General features: G+C 41.7%; 1 protein-coding gene across 2 annotated transcripts in view; it reads right to left on the reverse strand.

The window, feature by feature from the left end:
* The window catches only part of MPP7 (MAGUK p55 scaffold protein 7), a 305,267-nt gene that overhangs the window by 88,499 nt on the left and 195,919 nt on the right, over nt 1-20,849 (reverse strand). For both annotated transcript variants that reach the window (XM_063452598.1, XM_063452599.1), the window contains exons 8-12: nt 18,878-18,959; nt 18,707-18,792; nt 18,106-18,180; nt 17,779-17,975; nt 17,148-17,212 (exon numbers count right to left, since the gene is read on the reverse strand). In XM_063452598.1, the coding sequence (XP_063308668.1) occupies nt 17,148-17,212; nt 17,779-17,975; nt 18,106-18,180; nt 18,707-18,792; nt 18,878-18,959 (505 nt within the window). The remainder of the gene's footprint in view (nt 1-17,147; nt 17,213-17,778; nt 17,976-18,105; nt 18,181-18,706; nt 18,793-18,877; nt 18,960-20,849) is intronic.

Consider the following 20,849-nt stretch of genomic DNA (forward strand, 5'->3'; position numbering starts at 1 on the left):
GAAGAATACACAATGTATAAACTATGCATTCCCACAAGAGACTAAATATTGCACGGCATACATGACTATAAACAAAGTCAGCAGTGCTATAAAGCATTTTACGGAGGAACATTCGCTAGAGAAAAGTTAGATTTACGGCAACTAATATCCTATCACTTTACCTCGCAACCAGAGGGGTGATTACACAGAGCACAAGGGAGGATGAACAAACATGATATGTTTCTCATAAGCGACTTAATTCCCATTCAGATGAAGGGTGCTTGCTTTGTGGAAAGGCTTCACGCCAGTTCCTTGATGATTCAGCAGTGGTCATAGCTCTGGTGCATGACTACATTATGTGGTACTGCAATCACCTTAATCCAATTTCTCTCTGTGGAAATTGAATTCAAAGAGCATCTCCAAGGGACACAGAGCAGGCTTCGAAATAATTGCCACCACTAATTAAAATATGCACACTGATTTCACATTAAGGAGATTGTCATAGCAGATTCAAAAACACTGCTAGTGTAGTCATGCAAAAACAGGACTAAGTGGGTGGTTATTTAGATCGGTTTACATCCTTCCTTTAAAACAAAAACAGCTGTACAGATAAACTCTATGAAATCAGCCTGATTTTATCCTTATTAGACCCTGGATGTCCTGTAACGCCGTACAATAGTCTTCATTCACAGCTTCCCAAAACAAGGTTGAGTAGTATGAGAATTACATGCCCGGTACGGTTATTTCATGCTCAGATTGTCTTTAAAACCTTAGCATGGTGGCGGGAAGCCATATATAGATAGATTTGTACGGATACATTTCACTCACCTTTGCATTCTTTGAAGAAGTAGAGAGCTTAATTCCTTTAAGTGCACAAATATATCTGCATTATAACGTGGCACCCTCTATTTGTAAGGTAGTGTACTAGAATAGAAGGAGGAAAACACACTGTGCTCCTCTCTGCTTGATCAGCTGATATGTATGCATAAGGATTAAAAAGCCTCCGGTAATAACCTACACACATTGTGATTGGTCACCATTCCCCCAAACAACATTTATTTGTAAGTTTCACACAACATACTAAATCAACTATTGCATACAGTTTTTTTTAAATATGTAAATTATATACAAGCAGTCCCCCTTATTATTAATAACATAACCAATTCCATTAAACTACATTGTATATTTACCTACAATAACTGAATAATAGACTCACAGTGCATATATATATCTACACACAGTTGGAGTGGACCAACTAGTAGGCAAGAGGACAGCAAGCAAGTAATGGCTGAAAGACAGCACGTTGAATAGATGTCTCTCCATCAAAAGGTCTCGACTGTAGGTAAGAATGACTAATCATATGCAAATTGACTCTGGTCAGATATACAACTCAATATGTAAGAAAAGGTTAAAGGGACACTCCAGACCCCTAAAGCACTTTAGCTTGCTGAAACGCTTTGTGTGTGAAGAGTATCTTCTGTTCTTCATTTTACAAAAAGTGCAGATTACAAAAGAAATTAGCACTTCTATAATTAAACAGATTCTGTTTATCTAAATGGAGCTAAACTCAAGAGGCAGTAATTGCCCGGATCACCTACCTTGCAAAGATCTATTGTTGAGCTGCATTGGGATTCTGTGATTGGACAGCTACAGAAAGTCTGGGCGTGATTAGAAGGGGAGGGCTTGCAAAGGCTGCAGACAAGATTAGAGCTTTTTTTGCAAGCTGTTTTTAGATATAAACCCAATGAACAAATACATCATTAAATGCATACAAGTTTTCATTTGGGGTATATTTACAAAACAGTTTTTTTTTTTTTATTTTGTATTTGGGCAGAGGAGTGTCCTTTTAACAATGTTACACGTCAACGTCACCAAATCACCAACCATGATCAGTCTTGTTAAAGCAATGCTACAACAGTTTGCTTCATTTCAGTTTACATGACGCCAACGATTTGTGGCAGTGGTGGACTGAGATATTTGAGGGATTTGGAAGGGTGCTTTTACATTTAAGAATATAACATTCCTTTTCCAACAATGAATTGCTGCGTGCAATTTTTCTTTCATTTTATATTTGGCAGAAGAAAAAGCAGAGTGATTTTATTTACATTTTTGTCAATCTGAGCCTTCATTGTACAGGAGACTAATGATGCCACATACCAAATTTATAGACCTTTATTTTTAATAAAATATTTATTTCAAATCCCCTTCGTTTTCGTCGTTGGCACATGCTACTGCTTTGTAAATATGTTTTTTTTCTTGCTTTTACGGTTTCTGTTATTTTTCTCTTCTGGTCCCTCTACCCTGCCAAATACCTAGACCTCACCTCTGTTTGCCCCCACACTTCCAACTCTTACCAACGAGAAGACTGGGGTAGCAGCATGCCAATGAAACCCCTTCACCCAGTCTATATTTCTTTAAGAAATGTTCAAAAAGCAATTGCTACTCTTAACATGAGGGGCTCACAGAAGATCATGCCAGCAGGAGGGCTGGATTGGGGGGAGAGAGAGACCCCTTAGCTCTTCTCCCCCCCCTTTTTATTTATTTATTTATTTTTTCTCGCTCCCTCTCTTCGTCTTTGCTCTTTCTCTCTGCCTTCTGAGATGTGTGCCATACGTGCATATGTACCCCAGAACCGGTACATGATACGACAAATATTCACACATTATAAGCACAGTTTAACCCGATGATAATGCTGTATACATTAGCTCTATGTATATCCTTTTTGAAACTATGTCAATAGTCGTTCTGTACGTTGATCACCTTTGTTACACTTTCTTTATCTATCTACTGTGGAAATGAAAAACACCTAAATAAAGATTGCCAAAAAAAAAAAAAAAAGCAATGGATCTCTCTCAAGTCTCAATGGATCTCTCTCAATATGTAATTTAGAGTTCATAGGTTTCATTAGATTGTAAATACGCACTGGAAGCTTTAATTTGCAAGGAATACATTTTACCTTACTCACTATTATTATTGTGTATTGTACCCTACTCCCTGTATAATGTGAGCTTGTGCGACCAGGACTGTGTGTTCCTTCAAGTTAAATGTTTGTTTCTTTCAATTACTTGTGAGATGAACAAGTTTTGTGAAAAATTGTGCGATTTATAAATAATAAAATAATGTGAAATTAAATGTTGAGGCAACAAAAAAAGACAAACACTTAGGGATGTGCTCACTAAACACAGACTTTTAGTAAATTGGAAACCAAACTGCAAATTGTAGGGAACAATAGTGGATTCAGATATAAAATCACCATTATGCTGTAGTCAAAGGCTGGTTGTTTTTTTTTATTTTTTATTTTCTTCAATTCAGTTTATGTAATTTTGTTGTTCAGTGAATCAACCGCATAATTTTATGTAATGGTTAATTTGGTATTTGTTTCCACACAAGGTATTCTAGCGTAGTGTGAAATCTTGTGGTTTAAGGAATCTGATTGGCTGGAATCTAAGGAGTTAATAGAGACTCATCGCTTTCCTTCTCACTGCTGCATGTTCCCAACTCTGACATTACACCTTGCACTTTTGGAAACAACTAACTGCCACACAATACAGAGTGCTCGCACCTTGCGTCACACAATACAGAGCGCTCGCACCTTGCGTCACACAATACAGAGTGCTCGCACCTTGCGTCACACAATACAGAGCGCTCGCACCTTGCGTCACACAATACAGAGTGCTCGCACCTTGCGTCACACAATACAGAGTGCTCGCACCTTGCGTCACACAATACACAGCGCTCGCACCTTGCGTCACACAATACAGAGTGCTCGCACCTTGCGTCACACAATACAGAGCGCTCGCACCTTGTGTCACACAATACAGAGTGCTCGCACCTTGCGTCACACAATACAGAGCGCTCGCACCTTGTGTCACACAATACAGAGTGCTCGCACCTTGCGTCACACAATACAGAGCGCTCGCACCTTGCGTCACACAATACAGAGTGCTCGCACCTTGCGTCACACAATACAGAGCGCTCGCACCTTGCGTCACACAATACAGAGCACTCGCACCTTGCGTCACACAATACAGAGTGCTCGCACCTTGCGTCACACAATACAGAGTGCTCGCACCTTGCGTCACACAATACAGAGCGCTCGCACCTTGCGTCACACAATACAGAGCGCTCGCACCTTGCGTCACACAATACAGAGCGCTCGCACCTTGCGTCACACAATACAGAGTGCTCGCACCTTGCGTCACACAATACAGAGTGCTCGCACCTTGCGTCACACAATACAGAGCGCTCGCACCTTGCGTCACACAATACAGAGTGCTCGCACCTTGCGTCACACAATACAGAGCGCTCGCACCTTGCGTCACACAATACAGAGCACTCGCACCTTGCGTCACACAAAACAGAGAGCTCGCACCTTGCGTCACACAATACAGAGCACTCGCACCTTGCGTCACACAATACAGAGCGCTCGCACCTTGCGTCACACAATACAGAGCGCTCGCACCTTGCGTCACACAATACAGAGCGCTCGCACCTTGCGTCACACAATACAGAGCGCTCGCACCTTGCGTCACACAATACAGAGCGCTCGCACCTTGCGTCACACAATACAGAGCGCTCGCACCTTGCGTCACACAATACAGAGCGCTCGCACCTTGCGTCACACAATACAGAGCGCTCGCATCTTGCGTCACACAATACAGAGCGCTCGCACCTTGCGTCACACAATACAGAGCACTCGCACCTTGCGTCACACAATACAGAGCGCTCGCACCTTGCGTCACACAATACAGAGCGCTCGCACCTTGCGTCACACAATACAGAGCGCTCGCACCTTGCGTCACACAATACAGAGCGCTCGCACCTTGTGTCACACAATACAGAGCACTCGCACCTTGCGTCACACAATACAGAGCGCTCGCTCCTTGCGTCACACAATACAGAGCGCTCGCATCTTGCGTCACACAATACAGAGCGCTCGCACCTTGCGTCACACAATACAGAGCACTCGCACCTTGCGTCACACAATACAGAGCGCTCGCATCTTGCGTCACACAATACAGAGCGCTCGCTCCTTGCGTCACACAATACAGAGCGCTCGCACCTTGCGTCACACAATACAGAGCGCTCGCACCTTGCGTCACACAATACAGAGCGCTCGCACCTTGCGTCACACAATACAGAGCGCTCACACCTTGCGTCACACAATACAGAGCGCTCGCACCTTGCGTCACACAATACACAGCGCTCGCACCTTGCGTCACACAATACACAGCGCTCGCACCTTGCGTCACACAATACACAGCGCTCGCATCTTGCGTCACACAATACAGAGCGCTCGCACCTTGCGTCACACAATACAGAGCGCTCGCACCTTGCGTCACACAATACAGAGCGCTCGCACCTTGCGTCACACAATACAGAGCGCTCGCACCTTGCGTCACACAATACAGAGCGCTCGCACCTTGCGTCACACAATACAGAGCGCTCGCACCTTGCGTCACACAATACACAGCGCTCGCACCTTGCGTCACACAATACACAGCGCTCGCATCTTGCGTCACACAATACAGAGCGCTCGCACCTTGCGTCACACAATACAGACCGCTTGCACCTTGCGTCACACAATACACAGCGCTCGCACCTTGCATCACACAATAACAGAGCGCTCGCATCTTGCGTCACACAATACAGAGCGCTCGCACCTTGCGTCACACAATACAGAGCGCTCGCACCTTGCGTCACACAATACAGAGCGCTCGCACCTTGCGTCACACAATACAGAGCGCTCGCAACTTGCGTCACACAATACAGAGCGCTCGCATCTTGCGTCACACAATACAGAGCACTCGCACCTTACGTCACACAATACAGAGCACTCGCACCTTGCGTCACACAATACAGAGCGCTCGCACCTTGCGTCACACAATACAGAGCGCTCGCACCTTGCGTCACAATACTCGTGCTGTGTTTCATACCTTTCCTACTGTAATATCTTTTCATTAGTGGAAATCTGGGGACATATATAGACATGTTTTTTTGAAAAGAAGTGCATTTGTGGCACAATCATTGTCTGTAACTCTGTATAAAATAAACCCATCTATGCTCAAGAGTCTCGGCTCCAGCATTGTGCCTGGGTGAGCCAGCTTCTCACTGTGCTGCCATAGCATGCTTGCTGTTATTTCACAATAACTCAGTGATGACCAAGAAAGTCAATGATCCTGTGTGCAGTGTGAAATGTATCCTCCTGCCATGCTCTTTATCCCTGCCCTTCTCTCACACATTCATACTTCGTATCCAGTCTCAAAATAACACCCAACTGTAGTACTAGTTGTTTCGAAGCAGCCAATGTCCAAGGTTATAACCCATGATCTTTGGCTTCTCTGCACTCGAAACCCCCTGCAAAAGGAGAAATTATGTTTCCCCAAAGCAATGCGTGTGAAGGGCAGTCTACCTATTTTTTTATTTATTTATTTTGTGAAGAAGAGGGGAGTATAGAGTGATAGGAAGACTTTGAAGGCTGCAAGTTGAAAAAGCTGATGGGACAGGAAAGTGCACATCGAAGACTATAACATTGGATATATTATAGGTATGACTTTCCGTTAAAACCTCTGACCCATAAATTGGGCCCATATAATACTCGCTACGAGGCTCACTTTTCACAAGCTTAAGAAACAAAATGTAACAGGGCAAATTAAAATATACAGAAATACCTAAAACAGATGTTGGTGTAAAATTCCAGTGGAAGGAAAATATTTATTTTAATGTGTGCTTTTTTGGTGATTATCCCCTTTCACAGAAGCCAGAGGTTTCAAGTAGAGTTGCCGGAGGGGTTTGGCGTACAGAGGAACAGGCTACTGGGATGGTGCTGTGATCTTGGATTAAGAATGGTGAACTTATGTTTTTTTCGCTTAAATGGATGTCAAGCTATTGTTCAGTTTCAGCTAGTTTAGTTTTTTTTTTTTTTTTTTAATTGGAACACAAGTTTGCTTAGGAACACATTAAAAACAGTGAACAATCTAATAATGCTAAGTTAGGTGCATGGTATGCATTATAGAACAGAGAAAGAAGCCTGGAAGTCACCACTGTGTAGAGTATAAGAGCATGGACCTGAAAAGGGATAGTCAAGATACAGTACATGGTAGACTATGTTCCAATGTAATATGAATGAACAAAAAATAGTGTACCAAGAGGGGACTGGGAGGTAATTGACTCTAATTAGAGTGTCCGCTAGTTTCCATACATAAGAAGATAAATCAAAAAAGAAAATAAATAAATATCACCCTCGGTTATACTTATTATCTCCCTATCACACAGACTTTTTCTCGGTCGACACCGACTGTTCAGTACATACTTCAACTCACTGTTTAGCTCACCTCTCCCTCTCCTGGTATATATACATATTCTTTTTGTCATACTTTTTGCCGTCTTTCACTGAGATATACCCTGGCACAGACCAACCGTAACAGGTCATCGGCAATTGCGATTTGAATACAAATCCTCATATCATTCTTAGAGACAGGCTACCGATAACTTTGATATGCTAACACTTATTTGCTGATTAAATCACTCAAAGTACAGGAGCACCTTTTATTATATATTAGTTTTTCAATAAAAATTATTTTTTTTATTTATCTTCCTATGTATGGAAACTAGCGGACACTCTAATTAGAGTCAATTACCCCCCAGTCCCCACTTGGTACACTATTTTTTGTTCATTCATATTAGTTTTCTATTTGGGAATACCCCCTTATCTAGTGTACTAGTTGGACTATCGGCTCATTTACATCTCTTTCTCTATGTTCCAATATATTACACCTTCAAAACAAACAATTATTGCTGAAAGTATTGGAGACATAACACATTGGGACGGAGTGTGTTTTACTTGGTTTGAATGGCTTTAAGGGGAGATGGGGAGGTTAGGGTCTGGTCAGGAATGCGCTGGACTAGATTCACCATTGTTCGGAGCCAGAATAAAAAAAAAAAGGAATGAAAAATTAGAGTATTAATTAAACAAATGGCAGATCAAATGGGCAAATACTTCTATAATCTACTGTAAAAGAATACAGATTTAGGGGTCTCTCCACAATCTCAGCCATTTATTACAATGCAGCTCTTGGTCTCCGTAAAACTACAACGTACTGAGTTCCTAACATAATTTCTGCCTCACATAAAACCATCAGACAGAGGTCATTTAACTTCGCATGAACAAAGTTACAGGGGAGAAGTGTCCCACAATGGCCCCCCAGTTGTTTTTGGTAGGCTAAGTAACAACCAATGCTGTTGCTGATCCAATATTTTTTATATTGCATGCATAATATGTCCTGAACCAACCCATATATAGTTCTGGTTTGTAAAACTAAACAGATTTTTGGCGCCAAAGATCGAATTGGATATGAACTGAACAATTCCTATTCACATATAGCTGCTTTGCTCATGTGTGGCTCATCGGGACTATATCTGTCTACGGAATTTCAAGGATAAATGAAGAATTATTGAAGCTGTGGAGAAACAATATACAGTATTAACAAAATTCCTAATTGAAATTAAATTAAGTTTTATTACTGGTGCATATGCAAATAACAAAACAAGTAAATGTCCCATATGCAAAATTGTGTTTTGCACCATATACAAATGCATGCAAAGCAATGTCGATATGTAAAAAAAAATATAAAAAATTATAATTAAAACAAGCCAACTGTTTAATAGATTTCCTAAGTTTATTACTTTACAGATGGACAGTCTTTTTGGCTAATTTTCATGTTAGTTAGACTGTATGAATCCAACTGTAATTGTTTACTGTCTGGAATGGGAAGTCTATATTATGTTTACAGCATGCAGATTACATCAGATTTTCACATAATAAATACGCAGTTTCGGGTCACTTGTATTCCACGGTCTGATACTGTATCGGGTTGAGGAAATGAGTCTAGCACTCATATTTAACCTGTAATACTTTGCAGATTTTAAGTGAAAAAAAAAAAAGGCATTTCTATTGCAGGCTAAACAGCACAATTACAGACCTTATAATTAGCTAGGGATTGTTTCTGAACATGAAAACATTCTAAAAAAGTAAAACATGGGTTTAGAAAAATAAAGCTTTAGAGTGTACTTTAGAAAAATAAAGTACATTCTGTAAACCCATTCATTAAAAAGGCATTATGAAAACAAATAGATAAATACATTTATAAAAAATGCTGCAGTCCCTAATGCTGTCTACATGCGAAAGGCCATTTGCGCTGTTGCTTGATGCTTATAAACAAAATAAATTAAAAGGTTTCAGAATAACATTGTGCTGCAGTTAGTGCAATTACAGCCAAATGTGTAACTCAGCATGTGCGTGAATCGATTAACGGCTGAAAGGACGCAGCTTTGCATCTAGGAATAAAAACACCACTAAGTAATTGCTAAACCCTGTTACAAAAAAATGAAATATATTAGATATTAAATTTGATGCAGCATCATCAATCTCACTATTACTTTTGATTCATAATTAAATTTTTATTATCATAGCCGATTAGCATAAAAGGCAATAATAAAGTAGGGGTCTCATGTTTAGAAATCTGCAATTGTGTCTTTCAGAAGAACTTTCACTTTCCTGAAAATTTCTTTCCCTTACTCCAGGGACTGCTACTGCAAGAGTTCAGAGGGGCCATGTATATAGTACGGTACTTAACTCCACAGAATTTTCGATAAAGTCACTTATATGATACACACCTCCCAACAGTCCTGGCTTCTGCAGTAACCTGCCAGATTATCGCTCTGGTATGTCACATCTGAAGACACAAAGAGACCAGGTCCTCATCAGAGACATGTCATTTGACATGCTTAAACTGCGCATATTGGTTTCAGCTTATAGGTAGAGTACTTTATCAGTGCTCAGTCTATGTGCTGACCTTAGTGGGGATGGCCAGTCCGCCTGGTGTGCTATTCACACCAGGTTGACCTGTCCTTTTTATCAGCCTGGTTCTCCTCCTTTTTGGGCAGTCACAACGCTTTGAACAGACGTCACTAGCCCACCTCATTCCAGTTCAATACTTCCCAATACTGGGTGTCTCTTTTGGGTGTATTTTGGGCAACGTGCATTCTTGCATGCTTGTGCATGCTTTTCAGTTGTTGTACACAACCATAAACCCTCATGGCACCATGCGGGGCATCACATGGGGATACCGTGATTTGAAATTCTGTGCCCTCCTGTGTCTTGACAGACTGGCATAAGAAGCAAAAATAAATAAATTATTTATTTCTTTAAAATAAAATAATAGCAAACCTCATAGTTACCAAGAGATAACCTTTTTTTATTTACTTGCATCTACTCATACAGAATGACTATGACACTTCACATGGCCCTCCATCTGCTGCTGTGCCATAACTATAAATGGAAGAGGATCATGGGAATTATAAAGCAAAGTCTGGCAGATCTAGTACACACTACTCTCATATAAAATACAGTACACCACTGACAGACCGAAGGTTTCAAACTACATTAAATTACACTAAGAATATTAATACTAATCAATACGGACTAGCCATACAACAAAACAAAAACATGTAAGAACATTCTTTTTTTTTCTTTTCTTTTCATTTAACAGGAAGTTTTACAGTCGGTACCCTATGAAAACCTAGAATTGGACATGTCTCAGATACTTCAGATCCATATAAAAATAGAACAGGACTACTTTAATTGAACAAAGACTCTACTGCATGTTGCTTTGAAGGGTCACTATCCAATATTTGTTACATTTCATTAGGCTTATCTTCTTTTTCTCTCTCATTGACGTTACTTCATACTGTCTTTGACTGTCACTTCCACCATCAGACCTTCTCATTGCAGGGTCAAATTCCATCTTCCTGCTCTTTTTCATTCACTACCAAAACCATTTCTCTGTTCTTTCCTTTCCACTAGCTGCTAGTGTCTAGCAGACTATGTTGACCTACTCATACAAGTTCAAGTGTCTTCCATTCTCACTACATAGAATTTTTATTTTTCTCCACCACCAAATCGCCATTCTTCAACCATCCCCCTACAGCACCAGATTTTTCTGACCTTATTGCCCCACCACCAGATACCATATATCTGGCCATTCTCCCTTCGAAACCATATTTCACTGCTCTGACATGCTCTCCACCACTCAGTGGCGTCGCTAGGGGGGGGGGGGGGGGCATGGCCCCCCCTACATCATGCTGTGCCCCCCCTTGGGCCCCCCCAAATGCCAGCAACTTGCTGGCCATGTGCTTAGATTATATTCCCTCGGGCTGTAACAGTCTGTGACAGCCCGAGGGAATGCAGGAGAAAGGGTCTGGAAGCGTGCTGGGGGCTGCCTGTGGCCGGAGGGAGCACTGACAGGCTCCCCTGCACAGGCCCCGCCCCCAAACGAAGCCCCTCCTCCTGCAAATAAGCCCCACCCCCGCCATTAAGCAGCAACCCATGCTGCTGCTGCAAAGGCCAGAAGATGGCCGACCCCCAGCAACAGGTAGGCTTGATGTGCTCAGGTGTGTGTGTGTGTCTGTGTCTGTGTGTGTCTCTGCTAGTGAGGAAGCTTGTGTGTATGGACTCAGCTGTATGTCTGTGTGTGTATGGACTCAGCTGTATGTCTGTGTGTGTATGGACTTAGCTGTATGTCTGTGTGTATGGACTCAGCAGTCTGTCTGTGTGTATGGACTCAGCAGTCTGTCTGTGTGTATGGACTCAGCAGTCTGTCTGTGTGTATGGACTCAGCAGTCTGTGTGTGTCTGTGTGTATGGACTCAGCAGTCTGTGTGTGTCTGTGTGTATGGACTCAGCAGTCTGTGTGTGTCTGTGTGTATGGACTCAGCAGTCAGTCTGTGTGTGTATGGACTCAGCAGTCAGTCTGTGTGTGTATGGACTCAGCAGTCAGTCTGTGTGTGTATGGACTCAGCAGTCAGTCTGTGTGTGTATGGACTCAGCAGTCAGTCTGTGTGTGTATGGACTCAGCAGTCAGTCTGTGTGTGTATTTGGACTCAGCAGCCTGTCTGTGTGTGTATTTGGACTCAGCAGCCTGTCTGTGTGTGTATTTGGACTCAGCAGTCTGTCTGTGTGTATTTGGACTCAGCAGTCTGTCTGTGTGTGTATGGACTCAGCAGTCTGTCTGTGTGTGTATGGACTCAGCAGTCTGTCTGTGTGTGTATGGACTCAGCAGTCTGTCTGTGTGTGTATGGACTCAGCAGTCTGTCTGTGTGTGTATGGACTCAGCAGTCTGTCTGTGTGTGTATGGACTCAGCAGTCTGTCTGTGTGTGTATGGACTCAGCAGTCTGTCTGTGTGTGTATGGACTCAGCAGTCTGTCTGTGTGTGTATGGACTCAGCAGTCTGTCTGTGTGTGTATGGACTCAGCAGTCTGTCTGTGTGTGTGTATGGACTCAGCAGTCTGTCTGTGTGTGTATGGACTCAGCAGTCTGTCTGTGTGTGTATGGACTCAGCAGTCTGTCTGTGTGTGTATGGACTCAGCAGTCTGTCTGTGTGTGTGTATGGACTCAGCAGTCTGTCTGTGTGTGTGTATGGACTCAGCAGTCTGTCTGTGTGTGTGTATGGACTCAGCAGTCTGTCTGTGTGTGTGTATGGACTCAGCAGTCTGTCTGTGTGTGTGTATGGACTCAGCAGTCTGTCTGTGTGTGTGTATGGACTCAGCAGTCTGTCTGTGTGTGTGTATGGACTCAGCAGTCTGTCTGTGTGTGTGTATGGACTCAGCAGTCTGTCTGTGTGTGTGTATGGACTCAGCAGTCAGTCTGTGTGTGTGTATGGACTCAGCAGTCAGTCTGTGTGTGTATGGACTCAGCAGTCAGTCTGTGTGTGTATGGACTCAGCAGTCAGTCTGTGTGTGTATGGACTCAGCAGTCAGTCTGTGTGTGTATGGACTCAGCAGTCAGTCTGTGTGTGTATGGACTCAGCAGTCAGTCTGTGTGTGTATGGACTCAGCAGTCAGTCTGTGTGTGTATGGACTCAGCAGTCAGTCTGTGTGTGTATGGACTCAGCAGTCAGTCTGTGTGTGTATGGACTCAGCAGTCAGTCTGTGTGTGTATGGACTCAGCAGTCAGTCTGTGTGTGTATGGACTCAGCAGTCAGTCTGTGTGTGTATGGACTCAGCAGTCAGTCTGTGTGTGTATGGACTCAGCAGTCAGTCTGTGTGTGTATGGACTCAGCAGTCAGTCTGTGTGTGTATGGACTCAGCAGTCAGTCTGTGTGTGTATGGACTCAGCAGTCAGTCTGTGTGTGTATGGACTCAGCAGTCAGTCTGTGTGTGTATGGACTCAGCAGTCAGTCTGTGTGTGTATGGACTCAGCAGTCAGTCTGTGTGTGTATGGACTCAGCAGTCAGTCTGTGTGTGTATGGACTCAGCAGTCAGTCTGTGTGTGTATGGACTCAGCAGTCAGTCTGTGTGTGTATGGACTCAGCAGTCAGTCTGTGTGTGTATGGACTCAGCAGTCAGTCTGTGTGTGTATGGACTCAGCAGTCAGTCTGTGTGTGTATGGACTCAGCAGTCAGTCTGTGTGTGTGTATGGACTCAGCAGTCAGTCTGTGTGTGTGTATGGACTCAGCAGTCAGTCTGTGTGTGTATGGACTCAGCAGCCAGTCTGTGTGTGTATGGACTCAGCAGTCAGTCTGTGTGTGTATGGACTCAGCAGTCAGTCTGTGTGTGTATGGACTCAGCAGTCAGTCTGTGTGTGTATGGACTCAGCAGTCAGTCTGTGTGTGTGTATGGACTCAGCAGTCAGTCTGTGTGTGTGTATGGACTCAGCAGTCAGTCTGTGTGTGTATGGACTCAGCAGCCAGTCTGTGTGTGTATGGACTCAGCAGTCAGTCTGTGTGTGTATGGACTCAGCAGTCAGTCTGTGTGTGTATGGACTCAGCAGTCAGTCTGTGTGTGTATGGACTCAGCAGTCAGTCTGTGTGTGTATGGACTCAGCAGTCAGTCTGTGTGTGTATGGACTCAGCAGTCAGTCTGTGTGTGTATGGACTCAGCAGTCAGTCTGTGTGTGTATGGACTCAGCAGTCAGTCTGTGTGTGTATGGACTCAGCAGTCAGTCTGTGTGTGTATGGACTCAGCAGTCAGTCTGTGTGTGTATGGACTCAGCAGTCAGTCTGTGTGTGTATGGACTCAGCAGTCAGTCTGTGTGTGTATGGACTCAGCAGTCAGTCTGTGTGTGTATGGACTCAGCAGTCAGTCTGTGTGTGTATGGACTCAGCAGTTTGTGTATGTGTATGGACTCAGCAGTCTGTATGTCTGTGTGTGTGTGTGTGTATGGACTCAGCAGTCTGTGTGTTCGTGTATAAATCAGCCTGTGTGCATTCAGCAACGTCTGTGTGCATTCAGGAATCTGTGTGTGTATGTGTTCAGCAGTCTCTCGGTGTTCATATTCAGTGTACTGTGTGTATGTACTCAGCAGTCTATCAATAATGAAAAATTTTATTCCTGTGAGTTGTTGTGTAGGAAGAGCCCCGGTGCACTGCTTTGCCCGAGGGCCCTTAACACTGTTAAGATGGTACTGCTTGTGTGTGTCAGTGAGCTTCTATTTAGTGAGCATGTGTGTGTCAGTGAGCTTGTCTTTAGTGAGCTTGTGTGTGTCCCTGAACTTCTTTGTAGTGAGCCTTGTGTTTATACAAGTGAGTTTGTCTGTAGTAAGCTTGTGTGTGAGTCAGAGAGTTTTGTCTGTCAGTAAGCCTATTTGCGCATGTCAGTGAGCTTGTGTGCTTACTGTACAATATATACATATTGACTTGTAGAAATGGCATAAAAATTTTTCCAGGGCTGCTTTGGATTCTCAGTTTGGCACTGCCAGCGAGTGCGCTTTACCGCTGAATCATCTGTGTGAGCTGCCGCACACTTTAGCCCTGTTACACGTGTCTGGGAGCTACTGTTGACAAGTACTAGTAGTCTAGAGATTGGGACATGGGGTATATGCTCAGCTATCTGTATAATACTATAGTGCTGTTCTCTGTATAATACAGATCTGTGTGTGTATATAATATCCCGGGATAGTCAGTGTTCCTGTATAGTGCTGCTCTCTGTCTTGGGATATTATACACAAACAGACCTGTATTATACAGAGAGCAGCACTATACAAGGAGCACTGACTGTCCTGGGATATTATACACACAGCCATGTATTATACAGAGAGCAGCACTGACTGTCCCAATTTATTATACACACAACCCTGTATTATACAGAGAGCACTGACTGTCCAGGGATATTATACACAGACAGTAATTGATAGCTGTGCTGCAAAATGTCCTTGGAATTTTTTTTCAAATGTTGCCAACTATGGCACTGTATCAAAGGAAATGTGTGTTTTTTTAATAATCTCTGGTGGAAAATAATGAATCCTCCACCAGGGATTATAAAAAAAAAACACCACCACCACATTGTGTCGGGGGCGGGGCTTAACATGTGGCAGGGGCGGGGTCAAACTGCAGCGAGGGCGGGGTTGAATGTGCCCCCTACTTTTATCCCTAGCCCACCCTGTGCCCCCCTTAAAAATGAATCCTAGAGACGCCACTGCCACCACTAGATCCCAAGACTGCAGAATGTATAATTCCAAGACCAGAATCCTATCCACGGACATTCTCATTCTGCCCCCAGATTCTACCTCCAACCTACTTCTGATATTCTAGCCAGTCAAAACAGATTCCAACTGTCTGACATGCTCCCTGAACTAATTATTATATATGTTATGTACATGCTTTTCAAGAGGGCTGGCTGCAGTCACATTATATTTGTAGACAAATATATGTATGGTGCACACCTGCATATAACCATAACTCACAAGAAGCTGCAAATGTATGTTTGATATATACATCTTTATTTTTCTCTCTCTTCGCATCTCTGTGTGTCTCTATATTGCTCTATCACAATAGGAGGTCTCGAATTCTAAGGTTCCTCAGTTAAATGTTTTTACTCCAGCTTGAATAACACTTGAAACCGAGGTCTTTGTCTTGACAGTTAAACACTCAGCGGTCTTTCCCAATTAGTTACTTTATTCATGACATAGGTGATTACATGAAGCATCCATAATTGGGGGCTTTTAAGTCCCTACAGGACGTTTTCAAGAAGATGTAAAAAATGCATCAAAAATGATGCAGAAAGAACGTGAATATGGGAGTGAATGGGGAGGGAGAAAAGAAAACACTTGAAGGGGCTGTAAATACATACATTTTGTAGAAACAGCAATGATTTTATTGCAGGGTTAAAACACCTCTTGTGGCTGTCTTCCTAGAGGTTATTCAATCAATGCTTCTCATAAAGAAGATTTGATTGGCGCAGTTCAGTGGTTTGTCGTGCATACTAGCCTCCCAATGCTGTACTATGGGGAAGCGTTGCATTGGATGAGATCAGAGATCATCAAGACTGATTACCTGAGCTGAGGAAGCATGGTGGAAACCTAAATACGGAGATACTGAGAACACTATAGTGTTAGGAATACATGGTGTTCCTTTAATCGGTTGCCAATACCACTTAAATCTATTTCTCACATTCTAAGTCTGTTACCAATTAATCAAAAATCAAGTAACTTACAAAAAAATCAGCATACAAAATTCTCTATCAGATAAATAGAGATGGATTTAGTCATATAATGGATGAAACTTACCCAGTTTCGCCCACACCTAATCTGACACATTTGTTTTTATGTACTCTCCTGAAAACTCTTGAAACCAATAATGGAAGACAAATGGGTGGGCATAACAGAGGAGCTCAACCCAGATGCTTGCACATGCTTCTTATATTTGAAAACCAAAGAAAACAGGAATGGGGTATACCTATATCTACTATATGGAATAGATATAATTCAGATAGGACAGAAATAACTAAATAGGTAGATTGTGTAGAGACAGACAGACAGATATCAGTGTTGCAGCTAGCGCAGAGAGACAGAATAAAAATAAAGAATATATATTTTAGATAGGCAGTGACTGTTCTGCCACTCGGAGCCCATGATAATACATCTGCCTGTATAAGGATTATAAACTCTTTTATATGCAGTAAAAGAAGAAAAAAAAAACTTAAATAAACACAGTAGAAAAGTACACCAGAGGCACATGGAATTCACTATACATGTTGTTATATGCCTGCTCCATCTCAAATAATACATTACACAAAGTGTAAGCTCAGATAAGCACCCTTTAAAAGAAGTCTGTTCCAGGCTATTACTTCTCCTAAAAAGGCTGATATTTTCGATCCACATTTAATAGACTTACATGATTTTCTGCTGGGGACTTTCTGCGGCTGATTCTCTGCTACGGGCTTCCTTAGAGCAAATCTCCTGCAAGTATAAATAGGATACATAAACGGTCATGAAATCCAACATCTCCATTACAGGATTAGAGATTTTTATGAAACACATATTGCAAGGACTTCTGCTATTTTATTTTTTAAAATTTTATTTTTTAAAGTCTCTTAGAGGAAAAGCCTAAAGCAGCCTCTCTGATCTGTCCAAGCTTTGATAGAAATAAATACATAAATAAATCCAGCCTGATTTTTGTATTTTTTTGTATATTTTTTGTCACTGGTCCATAATAATGTTACAAAATGTATCCCTGCAGAGTAAATCAATGGAGATTGAGATTCTGATGTGCTATTTTCCATATGGTCCTTTTCCAATCTGGATCAGAACAGGTCCTATCGTTTTCTGTCATTATTCTTTTTTTGGCCAGACAGGCGAGGAAGTCTGAAATATTTGTGAAAAGGGTTGTTTAAGTTCATTTTGAAACGGTCATGAACCTGCTATTTGTGACTGTGTCGGTAAGCTACCTACCGTATGGTAAAATAAAACACAGCTTGCTAGCTCTCACAACGAGAGGCACAGGAAGGAAGAATCTCATAGCTAACCTCTCCTGGAATTGCTTTGATGGGATCAGGCCTGCTCTTGGATTGGCATCGCCTTCGTGCTTGGCTTGCCACCAAGTTGCATCATCCTGGCTCATGATCTGAAGGATATCTCCCTTTCTGAAAGAAAGTCCGGCTTCTTTACAAGGAATGGCTTTATCCTCATTAGGATAGTAGTCAAAGAGGGCTTTAACAAACATCTGCAAGATAAGAGCATGATGCTTTAGTTTTAGAACATGAACAAATGCAACATAACACAATATTCGAGAAATGACACATTCCGGTTTATATAGTTACAACTCGAAGTGATTTTTCATTATTTATTTTTACCTTGCCGTCATTGTTTGGCACTTCCTCTTTGATACTAGGTATGACTTTAAATGTAATTGCACCTTGTGACTTTGCCTAAAAAGAAAAGAAAATCAGTCACTGTAAAAACACCTTAAACGTTCAGATAAAATATCAAAACACACATTTTAAACTTTGAAGTCTCAGCCTTTACATCTGCTTGACCTATTCAGTGTCTCAACGGTGTATCCAGCTTTGCAGAGGAGCTGTACCTGTTGTGGTACTGAAAATGTTAAAGGAGATCTGTCAATTTCAGAGGCCTTTGCATATTTTGCCAAGACTCCTGACGGGTGGGTTTGGAAGCCACGGGTTGCACACCACCCAATGAAACATCACCCACTTTCATAAGCAATACAGAGTGGGACATTTTCAGTCAAACTAACATTCTACAAATTGCTTTCTTCAATAACCACTGTACAATTACCAGTGCAAAACCTCTGTGAACGGCTGATGCAGCATGGCCAATCACCTGTGCAGAGGTCATGTGACCATGATCATACAAGGGTGAACCCCACAGTTAACACATTCCTTGCTACTTTAATAAAATAGAACATAATGGTGTAACAAAATGTTAATAATTTACCAGTATATGTATAATCTCCTCGGGTTTCTTATCTTCTACAGTAATTCCGTTAACTTCCCTTAGCTCATCACCAACATGGATTAGACCTACAAAACATTAATTGAAGTGATTGAAAATATGGAGTTACAATGATTGATTGGCTAGAGAAAATCGGAAATGTTTGTATCTCACCACTTCTGTCGGCTGCTCCACCTCGCATTATCCTGGCAACAACAATCGCCCCACTGGCCTCATCTTTTTTTATCGTTGCTCCCTAACAGAAAAACAGGTATATGGGTCATTTTGTGTAAAGTTACAGCTAAGGCAATCTACCCATAACTAAACGCACTGCAGATAACACCCTAAATACTACAAAGAAAGGTGGATATCATAGTAACCATTAGAATCTAAAATATATACACACATATTCATACTCTCTCCCCCCTACTTTTTAGCTTGTACTCTCTTATCTTATTCTTTTCATCACACACTCAATATTGTATATTAAACCATTGTAATAACTGCAATATATTGGTATATTCATATAGAATCACAACATTAATACAATGGTGTGTGTGTATATATATATATATATATATATATATATATATCTATATATATATATATAAAATCTTCACATACTGCAGTTAAGCAAGTTAAAAAAAATGGTTTCAAACGATTATAATGCTTGTTGGCATCACAATTGGTCATTATTACAATTTAACTCATTCTGTGTAAGGCATTATGTACGTTCATTCATAGGAGACAGAAGGTGTTGCTTCATGGAGGAGAAACTTCTAAAACGAGGTACTTACAAGAACAAGGAACAATGTAACTTCCTTTATTTTTAGAAAAGAGGGCTGTGTATGTATACTCTACAAATAAATACTTTTTAGTGTACATTGTAGTCTGGGACTCTAGTAGACTCGTCCACTATACGTACATAATCCTGATTTGATTAACTGCAGTATCACTCATTGATACTATTAAAAATGGTAATATTTACAGTGGGATAGTTGTACAGCTCTAAAGGAAATTAAATATTTGCCCCACACACCGTTCCATTGTAGCTACTAAATGTAATGGCAGGAGAGTTTGGCTCTCTTCTCTCCTGACACCCTCTCTAATAAGACCCATAATGCTATGCTTTCAGGGAGATTAGAGAGCAAGCCCAGTGATGTATGAAAATTATGTAAAACCACCTGCATGCACAGCGTTGTGGGATAACTGCATACATTTGCCACTTGTTTATTCACATAGTAAGAACTGAAGGGTGAAAAGATTTCATCGTGTTTGAGACTAGGTGTTGTGTCTGCACATGGAATCTGGTAAAAGGAAACATGTTAATCCAATCATCACCTTTTTTTTTCCACCCAACTTTCTCTAAAAATATACATTATTATAAGGGGTTTAAAGTCTTGTTTTAATTGGCTACAGAAAACTAATTACAGCAAATTACTATCAGAGTAGGGCTACACCTTAGACGAAAATAAATAGGTTAACAGAAACAAAAAATATATTTAAAAATAAAAACTCTCTGCGTGGTGTGTTCGTGTGTACATTTAAGTATACCCCAGAGTTCCAACAGAAAAAAAATAAAATAAAAAATAAAATAGCAGTAAATAGCAGAGCTCAGTTCTTGCTCTCCGACGCCTGGGTTCCGCCAAAGATGTCTATCTAGAGACAAGCCCTCACTGTATGAATCACATAAGCATGGCATTTTTTCATCTGTGTACAACATTACTGTTCTCAAAAAGTGACTTTGCAGACATCTTTTTTCACTTCCTCCTGACAAAAACAAATATTCAACATAACACGTATAAAATTTCCAGGATATTTGCAAAGCAATAAAAAGGAACAGCTATTAACCAACAGCTATTTGTTTAACACCTTCACAGCTGGATGGCTCTGGGTGCTTTCTGTGCACGGAGAGTGCGGGGCCGGCAGGAACACGGAAAGGGCTGAGCGTGGAGAGAGCCTAACATGCTCGTCTTTACATGTGGAACATCTTGGTAACACATACCCTTGAATTTTCACTTCACATTTTCCAGATATCCCAGTGAAGGTATCGGCTTTCGGCTGATGGTTATTCAGCGTACAGCAGGCTCTGCTCCTAGGATATTCCAGCACAATACACCTACTAAACACAGTAGGTATCCTGGAG

Source organism: Pelobates fuscus, chromosome 4 (assembly GCF_036172605.1).
Source record: "Pelobates fuscus isolate aPelFus1 chromosome 4, aPelFus1.pri, whole genome shotgun sequence".
NCBI classification, from domain to species: domain Eukaryota; kingdom Metazoa; phylum Chordata; class Amphibia; order Anura; family Pelobatidae; genus Pelobates; species Pelobates fuscus.